At 44.2% G+C, this 11637-nt stretch overlaps 1 protein-coding gene across 1 annotated transcript; it reads right to left on the reverse strand.

Annotated features, from left to right (window-relative positions):
- Positions 1 to 2431: 2431 nt before the first annotated feature.
- flrt2 (fibronectin leucine rich transmembrane protein 2) lies at positions 2432 to 11190 on the reverse strand. The gene is made up of 2 exons (XM_084700672.1): positions 10614 to 11190; positions 2432 to 8417 (listed from the first exon to the last, which is right to left on the reverse strand). The coding sequence occupies exon 2, from the start codon at positions 7980 to 7982 to the stop codon at positions 5982 to 5984; it is 2001 nt and encodes a 666-aa protein (XP_084556798.1). The 5' UTR covers positions 7983 to 8417; positions 10614 to 11190; the 3' UTR covers positions 2432 to 5981.
- Positions 11191 to 11637: the final 447 nt, after the last annotated feature.

An 11637-nucleotide genomic window follows, 5' to 3' on the forward strand; every position in this document is an offset into this window, starting at 1 on the left:
GATGACAATTTTACACTGAAACACATTTTTGTCACAAATTAGGCTTAGGAGTACCTGATGACAGGTCTCTGCTCTGTATTTGTGTGAAGTTTTGAAAGGAAAAACACAAAATGTGTTTTCAAAAATGTTGTGTTTGGGAATGCAGTGGGGAAGGTTTCAGGAGCGAGAGAGGTTCCACTGGGTGACCGGAAGCCTTTCTGAAGTTGGATTCGTTTTGTTTACTGTAAATTATACTGATAATGTTCCATAATTTATAGGACATATCAGTGAGATAATATTGTATTTTTTACTCCGAAGGAGTACCATATGTGTGTCTGTTTTCTGTAGTTTTAAGATTATTTTTAGGTAGAAGCAAACCTTTGTCTCTCTACACATACTGAACGTAGATACCTGTATTTGTAGTTCAAAAATGTATTGTTGTTGTGCCTGAACTGTGCAAAGTGGCATCTCTGGGATGTTTTGGTCTTGTTACTGCTCCTCTACACATCTTTTTTTCATGAAGAGGATCAAAGCAGCATATTCCTTTAGAAGGATTGTGATGCCTTGAATGGAAAGGAAAATGTAGGCATCAACCCAATGCCATTTGTCCTTCCACTATCAAAAAGTAAAAATGTTCCACAGCAAAATCCTCAACCTTTCAGGGACAGCAGTCAATGCAACCAAGCCTCCACCCATTTAACATGTCCTTATGATTTCAGAGCGCAGGGGCAAGGTGATGATCCTCAATAGATCTACTCTCTCTGTACTTAATTATTATAATCCAGTTCTGCGGATGTGAATGATCAGCAAACCAAAGACCCGGCCTAACTCTCGTTATCCCTGAGTGCAGCAGGCCCTCACCATGCACTCTCATTAAAGCAGACTGAGGGCAGCGCAAGGTTGGACCACAACCACAGTTTTTGGCCGGCTGACACATTCAAAGCCAATTCCTGGTTGAATATTTTGATGATCCTTGATCTTGTACTGTATGCGTTCTATATTAGCAAGTTGCTTAGCATGGAAGGGTCTGCTGAATGAATGAACTGTGTGTGAATGTGTACAGTGTCTGAAGATGTAGCTTCAACCAGAGCCTGATACTATGGAATTTTAAAAGGCATGGTATACTTAATATTGCAATTTAAACACCACCAAATTTGTTGGTTTTAAATTCACCTCTTCACTCTAAAATTGAGATATAAATGTATGTCAATGTAAAAAACTAAACAAAAATTCAAGCTGCAGAAATTCAAACAGAACAAACTCAGGCTGCCCAAATTCGAATGGCAAAAATCTGATCCCAAAAATTGGAGCCGAAAAAATTGAGCTTTAAAAATATTTCCATCGCTGTTTTAAGAAAATATATTAAATTAAGATTAAAAATATTTTCAGAAAAAAAGTTTCTAAACTTTTTCTTCTAAACTTTCTTTTGACATGTATAACCTGAAGAAGATTACCCATCTGGTTAAGATTTATACCTGGATGGTATATGACATATATACCTATATGTCGTCATCAGACTGTGCAGTTGCTCTGGAGAAGATGTGCTGGCTGACCCAACAGGCTGCTCACGAATCGCTCTCGCGGTATTCACACGTCACAGTGACATGGCATTGGTGCCGTCTCAAGTCGGACAAACATTCTAACCGGTGTGTACTGCTTAAAGTCAGCCTCCTATCGGCGCTGTCGGCGCTGCATGCAGTCGAACACGCCCAGTGATAATAGGTAAAAATAGCGGGGTGACACCTGGGGTGGCCAATCAGATTCCAAGGGTGGTACATGCACCCCCAGGCCACTCCCTGAACACGCCCCTGAGCATGAGGACAAACAGCCTGCAACCAGACTGTGAGTATTCTTCAAAATACATGTAGCCTCCTTGTCCTTGATACACAGACAAAAGTTGAAAGTATTGACGGGACTATATTTAGCAAAGCTCTATGGTGAGGGTTTTTACTGCTCTCACTAATTTCTGCTTCATAAATCGTGGGAGTAAGAACACAACTCGGCACAATAAAGAAATCAGACAGAAATCCTAATTGTTTGATCAAAAAACACAGAGAGGACTAAACAAACCTGCTATCCTCTCAAACAGTTTTCAGAATTAGACATGAAAATCATTTTACAGATGCTTTCATCCACAGCGTCTATGTCAATTTTAACCTCGACCTACTGTCTGTTGATTTGCAGTCAGATGTTCTAACCTCTGAGCTAAACCTATGGCCAGGTCATACCATATTATCCCACAGGCTACACAATCCAAAAGAACACATCAAACTCACTGTGTTTTTATAACTAACTGAAGGTCAGTATGTTATGTTTAAAACACAATTCAGCAACTATTATTACTGTAACGGTCATTAGAATAGCACTGCAGAAGTGCATTGTTTTTGGATCTGAAAGAAAAAAAAAACAATTCTTTTGAGACAATAATGATAATTAATGATCAAATCCCATGGATTTTTTATTTGCAAAAAGCTTTACTTTTATATACATTTTTTTGTGCAAAAACATTTAAAGGTTTTCAAGGATTTTACATTGTAAGTTAACCTCAAGGCACATACATGGGACAACAACAATATTTCAACATGAGAACAGAAATGTAACTTTGGTTCCTAAGTAGCATATTGGTTTATGTCATTAACTGTATGCAATGTCTAAAATGAAAAGCCATAATATCAGGTATTCCCTAAATAGCCAAATTACATGCATTGTTGATTTTCAGCACACGTATTCTTTCAAATATTACAGTATATGAACAGTCTGTATTATTGTTCTCAGCTGAAATGCATCTTTCAACCCAGTTGTTGTATGATAAGTGTTATATCCAGATATTTTGTAATTCAATCAATTAAACTGCATATGAGATTATGGTCTGAGTGAGAGCACAAATAAATACTTGCAAATAGGGGTTTTCCCTCAAATGAAAAACTTGGTAGTGGAGGAAAAGACAACTTAAACATATTACATTTCATCCATTTGGGTGAATTGACCTCTCTGTAATTCGGCATAATTATTTCGATGTGAATCAATGAGCTTTAAGAACATTTCTCTCAAAGCCTGAAATAGTAATGAACTGGACTTTGCATTCCATCTCAGTCTGTAATGCGGTATAATTCTACTGGTCACATCAAGAAGTCTGTGTTCTTTCAATTCAGAATTAAGAATAATTCTTGCTGAATAAAAACTGACAGGGGAGGCCTCCCCGTCGCTAGTCTGGCACCCAGCCACAGTCCTCCTATCTTCTATCTCCCCTCCTCCTATATGGATGACCTCTCTCTATCATTAGTTCAAAGTCTATTTTCACTGGGGTAATTATGAAAAAAAGTGTGCTTTACACTCAATGACCATTCGATTAGCTTGCTCTCATCTGTATCACACCTCTTGATTCTAAGCCATCTCTAAAAAGTCATGAACTGTCTGGGGTTAGTTATACAGTGCTGCATAAAGGTAAGGCAATAACTGGACCTCTTTTTTTTCTTCTTACAACATTCTTACACTTAGGATATGTGATGTGAGAGAATGACTAACGTGCTAATGTTTGAATCCGGGTCTCGGCAAGGCTAATACAGACAACAGAAATGAAGGATTCAAGGCCTGTAATGGGATAATTGGTTAGATTATTAATGTGTATCACAAGCAAGTGTTGAGGACCACGAAGCAGTCGTAAATGGACCAAGGAACAAACCTAGGTAAACCTAGGTAAACCCAGGTGGACCCAGGTAAACCAAGGTGAACCCAGGTGAAGCCAGGTGGACCCAGGTAAACCCAGGTGAACCCAGGTGTGTGATAGAGAGAACAGTAGCAGTAACAGTGTGTGTAGTGTGTAGTTTTGTGTGTGCTGACACGTGTGTGTCGGTCAAAAAATGGAGATGCTTTGACAACCTCAGAATACCAACTGCCATGTTGAATGTTTTTTCAGTAGCTCCATATATCTGTAATATAAAAGGAATGAGACTATTTGGAGAAATTGTCTTTTGGGTGTTAAACGGAAAACCTGGGAGAGCCTGTAGTTAGCATAACTCGTAATGATCTTCAATAGAACACAATCTAAAACCAGGAGTATGTATTTGTAACTCCACAACACCAACTGCCTCATGGTAAATCCTCACAGGAGATTCCTAAGAGTGAATACTCAAGCACAAACACCAAGCACGGTCATTACAATCACTTTTGTAGCCTGCACCTTCAAACCATACATTCTCAGTGGGTTGCTAAAATTGGTGTCGTTGCTGTGTCGGTGCCACTGACTCATACAGCCAAGTGAATACAGTGATTCATACAGCCAAGTGAAAATAACGTCTGCATATTTTTCTCCCTTTTTTGGATGAGGATTATGAGATGGGGTTGGGTGGGCAGAGGGGGAGGGAAAGGGAATAAGGGGGAGGGAAGAGGGAAGAGGGGTTGAGGGAGAAGGGCAGGGGTGAAGGAATTCTTTGAACTCGTCTACGCAAAACAAAATCTTGTCAAAGCAAATGAAGTCTGGGTAAGAAATGTATAATGAAGACTTCTCACTGGCACCCCATTCCACATGCTCAGAGCTGCAGCAGCCACACCAGACTGGGTTTTAATTGAGCTCCCACAGGGATCTGAGGTCCGGGACAGCAAAGGGGATCAGTTGGGGTAAGTCCATCAGTAGAGGTCAATAGTCTTCGTTTGTTTTTTGTTTTTTCTCCGTCTGAATCAATCTAACACCATTTTGAGCCCCCGCTTTGTTTTGGACCATCAGTCAGTAAACAAAATAGCCAGCCCCACAGACTTGACCAGACAATGGAGAGAACAATTATGAGGGACAGCTCCTTCATCAAACTGCTGTGTGGCCAATGAAAACATAAGAATATGGTTGCTGTGAATGAATCATTTGTCTAACCATCAAAAGAACGACAAAAAAAGACAGGATTGATGAGTGTATGGAGACTGAAGTAAGTTAATCTCCTACGGTACTACAAATCCATCACTTCCTCACAAACTCTGCAGACAAGACACCACCCCCACACCCACAGGGGCAAAGATGTCCCCAGGATACAAACCCAGAGTAGAAGAAAATCTGGATTATTGGCCCCGTGAACAGAGAGCCCACTGTTAGTTTTAAATTATTCCACACCTTTAAGTAGCTCGACGAGCTAAACAACACTTCAAACAATACCCATGCAGCTGAGGTAATGGATTCTGGGGTGGTAAGATCTCTCTCTGTCTCTCTCTCTCTCTGTCTCACACACACACCTTTCAGGCAACCTCCTTGCTGAATGAGAACTGCCCCCTAGTGGTCACAGCTGTCATAACATTACAAGTTCACAGAGGTGAGGCTGTTCAACTCAACACTGACGTTGTACTCCTTCCTACTCCAACACCTACCACATTCAAAATTGTCTACTTAATCCTATGCGGGCTAAGGGGTGTTGAAAAGAGTTTGTTGTCTGATTTGTTTTCCTCTGAAAAAAAATGCCAATTTCCTGAATGGCTGCTTATGCTCTCTGATGCATTGAGAAAAGTGCACTTCAATTCTTTTCAGAAAATACCACCAGTGCTATTTTTCCATGGTCGTCTAATCAGCAGTGTTTGTATTGCTCGACCGCTGTGTTATCTTAACTGCCGTTCTGGCTGCAAGGGGTTGCTTCGTTTCTGCACAAAGGCCTTATTTTCGCTTCTGTGGTTAGCAAAGAATCCCAGCCCTCATGAGTCCAACCGTCTAGACCTGACAGTGTTCGTCAGAACTACACCAGCGTGCAGTGATTGTACAAATTCTCATGTTCACTACTTGAGCATAAAACAACTTTCAAACCCCAGCTGATTATAAAACCATTTGTATCTCTTTTACTAAGAATAAAAAAGATATCAGAATTCCACATTATCGTCCATATATAAATTACATGTAAGACAGAACTAGGAAATATATATATGGTACAGTATATTTGAACTAAGATTGTTTTGTGTGTGTTTGTCTGCTTTCGGTTCAAACAAAGGGTGGTGAATGAGGACGCAGTGCGTCTGTCCTGAACAGTGCAATATCACGTGAGGCAGAACTCGGTGCTGGGAACATTGCTGCTCTTGCAGTAGGCTAAGCTATTGTTACTAAGGTGACAGTCTCTGAAGCCTATTCCCCCATTGGGTGTGTATATGGGCTGGATCCTGAAATCCCCTTTGAGAAGCTGCTCATTGTTCAGGGAGACTATCTGGAAGCTAGTCTCAGTCATCTCCAGGATGGAGTTATCCTTTTTGGTGCCCGCCTCGCAGTAATCATCTTTTCTGCGTCCCCGGTTGTATTTCCACTGAGTCGATGACGAACGGCTCTTCTTGTGCATGTACCAACAGAAAAGGCCGAGCAGCGTAACCAGGACGACAAGCACCGCCCCTCCGATCACCCCAGCCAATAGGAGCGTGGAATTGATGTCCTGAGGGGCAGCCTGCTCCGACCCGGCAGCCTTGTTGTTGGAGTTGGTCGAGGCAGACTTGGTCCTGGCCTCGGAACAGATGGTATCCTCCCCAGGCCGGTAGGAGTTGAGTGTGTCCAGGACGTACACGCAGACCCGGTACAGAGAGCGAGGCTCCAGGCTCGTCAGACTCAGGCGGCGTCGGTCTCCGCTGACCGTTTTCTCTCGTGTGACGTCGCTCATCAGGCTCTGGCCCATCTTCACCCAGGTGACCTTGTAGGCCGTGACAGTGTAGTAGGAGTCCCAGCTTACCTCGATGCAGCTGGAGTTGACCACGTGGAAAGAGATGCGAAGAGGGTCTTCATACGGGGGCAAGGGGCCAGAGGGGTGAGGCGGCAGGGCCGGGAGAGGGGAGGGGGAGGCGAGGGAGGAGGGGGTGGACATGGGGATGGGGGTGGAGGTGAGCTTGGTGGTCATGGTGATCATGGCGGTGGTGGTGGTCGGAGGGGGAGTGGAGCGCAAGGTGGGCCAGGGCAGGACGTCGGAGCCAGACGGGCACTCAATTACATCCAGGGTCAGCTCTCTGATTGCCATACCGCGCACCTTCTCCGGACTCTGGCACATGAAGCCCCGGACATTGAGCGAGGCCGACAACGACTTGAGCCACACCACCACCCATTTGACGGCACAGTCGCAGCGCCACGGGTTGTTACGAACTGTGAGCTGCCTTAGACTGACAAGTCCGTCAAAGACTCCCTGCGTGAGGATCTGCAGCTGGTTGTTGGAGATATCCAGCTTCTCCAGCCCCTGGAGCTGGGAGAAGGTGTCAACAGGAATCTGGTCGATCTGATTATCCTGCAGGCTGAGCCGGACCAGGGCCTGGCTGGGGAGGAGGGGCGGGGGGAATGTGAGTGAATTTCGGGCCAGCGCCAAGTCACGGAGGTTGGTAAGCTCCTGGAAGGTTCCAGGTGCGATGCCCTCGTCCGTCAGCAGGTTCCCATCCAGCAGGAGGCGCTGCAGACGCGTCACGTTCTGGAAGGCCTCTTCTGCGATGACGGCAATACGGTTCTCATCCAATCGCAGCTCAGTCAGGTCCTCTGGCAGACCAATGGGCACACTGCTCAGGTGGTTCTTGGTGAGGAAGAGCATCTTGAGGCTGAGGGCCTCCCTGAAGGCCCCTTCCTCCACCCCCACCGTCGATATGGAGTTGTCGTCCAGGTGGAGCTCCTCCAGCTTGGGCAGCTGGGCCAGGGCAGCCCTCGAGATGGTCTGGATGTTGTTCTCCTGGAGGTGGAGAATCCGGATGTTCTTGGGCAGGTTAAGGGGGAACTCGTCCAGCTGGTTGCCGTAGAGATACACGGTTTCGACCGAGCCGACATTGTGAAGCTCTAGTGGGAAGCCAGCGTTGTTGATCTGGTTGTTGTGGAGGAAGAGGATCTTGTGGCCCTCCTGAACACCCAGGGGAACTGAAGTCAGGCTCCGCTCATTGCAGTAAACGTACGTTTTGTCGCAGCGGCACTCCACAGGGCAGGAAGCACCAGAGCTAAACTGCATGTTGAGACTCAGGAGGACCGTCAGCCAGAATCTCAGAAACGAGGCCCAGTCTTTATTCCACAGTCTGGCCTGTAAAAACTCCATAGTGAAACCAAAAAACAAACAAAGTTGAGCAAAGGAAAAAAAAAATGGTCACACCTCCCTGAACAATGGGCTAAAGAAGGCAATAGAGTATATCCACTATAAAGACAGAGTCCTTTAAGAGAGTTTGATAAAGCGTCAGTTCACAGGGTGGAGAAGGGAGGAAGGCGCAAGGGTAATCCCCCTGTAATTGCCAGTGCTCAGCTGAAGAGCAATGGTCTCATTAGCTGCTGCTATAGCCTCTCCACTGACTGGCTCCATCCATGCTGAGATATCAGACCGTAGCAGGGGTCCTGTCTCACTGCAGCGGGCCCAGTCTGGACCAGTAAGTAGCCTGGCAGCGGTGAGCCTTCGTAGGCTTCACTCGCCCACCCGTCACACTCTCCTGCTCCCCTCCTGAGGTAGTGTCCAAGGGGGGTGACATTTGGATCCAGAGACCTGTTCCAACAAAAGAATGGCTGGATTAGTATTTTCAGGGGTGGTCTGTTCTCAGTCAAAAGAGCTTCGCTCTCTTGCCCAGGCACAGAACCCTCTTCTGCCCCGTACCCCACCACACACACTTTGACTCAAGATTAACACACACACCATTTTTCACACAGTCTCACACACATCTATAGCCCCTGCCCCCTCCCACACAGACACACAGATTCCCACAGCTTTGAAATTATGCACAGGCTATTTCTTTCAAAAATGGCAAACCATCTGATAAAAATGCAGGACAGCTCTGGCACATCCGGTTTAAGAGATATAATGGAGTCTTTCATGGCTCCTTTATGCCATCCAAGGAGAAAATAGCACTGCTAGCACACCATGTTCACTCAGTACTTCCAACAGCACTGTAATGCCACGAAACAACAAGAACACAAAGGAAGAAGTCAAGTTTGTTTGAAACATAAAGAGTCAAAGACGAGCCAAGGAACATTACACCATATGGCAAGACCTTTCTCAAATGTGAAAAGCAATTTTCTGTCTTTGTACTTTGAAGACTTTGATGTCGATGTTGCTACACGTGCTTACTGTAAATTGAGTCTGTCTTTTCTTAACAGTACAAGGTGTTTGTACACCTCCAGCTCATGATATTACACACATCACTGTGTGTGTGTGTGTGTGTGTGTGTGTGTGTGTGTGTGTTTTGTAGGGTGGGGTGGAGTAGTCCAGTTGAGCTTCTCCATCAAGCTAGAATGACATACGCAGCTTGTCAAATGAAATGGGATTGGAAAATAATTTAGTCCTTCAACCTGCAATAAATGATCGATATGGGCTATTTTTCAATGAGATGTCGGGAGTCGTCACCTCAAGGCCATGCGAATGCGTTGGATCCCCTCGTGCAGTAGTCAGGTTTTATAGCCCATCACACATTTTCTTCCCTGATGATTGAAAGATACTGCTTGTCATCCTGTGCTTTCAATTTTACAGGAGCGCCACCCCTAGTCAATGCTCAATAGGCCCATATACTTTTAATAAATAACGGCGTGAATGTCTAGAATTTTAAACAGGCAGGATAACCATGGGTTAGAAGGGCCTCGGCTCTCACGTGAATTGGTTTGTTGTGCAGAAGGATTCTATGGAACATGAAGCAAAAGAAACATAAAATACATCTGCGATCTACTTTTCTAAATTGAAAAGACAACATTTAATCAAATAAGATACCGGGAAAATAAGCAAGCAAAAAATGTGCCACGGCAGCAGCATCTAAAATGATTATCGCTGTACGTATTTAAGGGCCAGGGACCACTAAATGTAATGTCAGTTGTAAAAACGGAACTGAATGGCAGAACATGCCCTTAAACCCTTAAAAGGAAAATTGAAAGTGTTGTATTTTATTGAGAGCAATTCTATTGACCAACTTGGGAGCAAGTAGTGAATCAAGATATTTGTGTGAGCAAACGGAATGACGTTTTACATCTGAGAGCAGTTCACAGATGAACAAAGTGATATCACACTAGGACAAAATCCGATTAGCCAAGTACTGGATTTAACGACAGAAATGCAATTAAAAGTTTTAAATTGATGGGGTATTTAAAAGGCGATAAGAAGCATATCAGGTAAACATCAAAGCCTACCCAGCGAGGGGTGTTCATTTGAATGAATTATTACAAAGAGGGATTGAGAGCCGTACCGTGCATTGAAACCTCAAGCGTATATCAAGTTTTTTTATTTTTTTATTTGCTGGCAATGGAGGAAAGAATTAAAGCGGTGCGCTTTGTAGCGCATTGATCTCAGACACGATTAAATTAGTTAACGCACGAATAAATAATTAAAATATTTATTTAAAACATGATCTGATCTCTCTGATATCAACTTGGTCACCTTTCCTGCCCGGATGACAAACTGCAGATCTACGATTGAACCTAGATTAAAAATTTATTCATAGCAAAAGTCTTACATGGCCTATGTAAACCATAAGCTTCTGGCTACGGCAAGTGCAGATAAATAAGTAGCCTAGAGTCCGCACTTTTGCGAAATTCCACTTGAACAACAACTATTTACATCGCAAATGCAGTCATTGCTAAAGTGTTATGTTTATACCCAACATGGTGTAGCCTATCAGCGTGTACCCATACCATTTAGTTCGGTGTCGTTGCTTTATATGAATAACGATTCAGTGTTAAGATGCCTTTAAGTTCACCATACCTTAGACTGCGCTATATCCACATCCATTGTGAACCCCATAATAATGTTAAACTTTTTCTCTATCGCTTTGTCCTTCATGCAATCCTGGAATGTGACAGTGCGCAACGATCCAGCGCCATTTGGTACTGTTTGTGCGAATCGGTTCCGAGCGCTCTGCCACCCATGAGTCTATCAGTCGGCATACTGCCCGAGACCAGTATAGAGAGTCCGCAACACTGACCGCACTTTTATGTTCAACCGCAGCTCAACCTACGGCCACGATTCCTTCAAAACCTTCGGAAATGCATTACAACTACAGTGGGACCAAAACAGCGCAGAGTTTCCACGTTAGAATCCCCTGGAACAGAGAAAGCGCACTTGCCAAGGTATCCGCTTGATGCCCCAGCCATGACGGCTTCCGTTTTTTGGGATGATAAAAATTGCCTCCAATGCAATGAATCCCGGAGAGTTGTTACGTTAGATAAGTTCAGTTGATAGTGATGTCGGTGCACCGACCACTTCTTTCTCTCCTCCCTCGCTCGCTCACTCGCTTGCTCTTTCTTTCTCAGTCTCACTCTCTTTGGCTCTGTCGGTCCCTCCTTCCCTTCCCTTCCCTGCTAAAGAATGCATCTCCGGAGCAGCTCAGGGGTGGCGTTGAGCCACAGATCCGCCCCGCTGCTGCTGCCCGCACACCGGTATTAACATAGAATAGCAAGTTGTATTCCAGGTAGCCTATTTGGCCATGTCTGGGGCGTATTTATATGATACATATTGTATTGTCTATAGATATAGGCATATAACGGGCCTAATTTGTTTCTCCAACTCATAATTATAAATGCGCTGATGAAATGAACATGGGTCCCCTGGTAGTCTTTTGTTTCATGTCATTTTGGTTATCAACTTTTACTATGAGGCCGAAGGCATTTAAGGATTGATATTCCTGTCAGCGTAATTTTCACCTAATGTAAAGCTTTCAGATGCACTGTCAACCGAAGTAACGTCTTTTGACTATTCAGCCATCCGACAAAGTTCGGATTCAGCATAC

Source organism: Hypomesus nipponensis, chromosome 6 (genome assembly GCF_054491055.1).
Source record: "Hypomesus nipponensis isolate SF chromosome 6, ASM5449105v1, whole genome shotgun sequence".
Taxonomy (NCBI): domain Eukaryota; kingdom Metazoa; phylum Chordata; class Actinopteri; order Osmeriformes; family Osmeridae; genus Hypomesus; species Hypomesus nipponensis.

Coding starts and splice junctions, on each gene's coding strand:
- flrt2 (XM_084700672.1), bottom strand. CDS start 7,982: ATGGAGTTTTTACAGGCCAGACTGTGGAATAAAGACTGGGCCTCGTTT.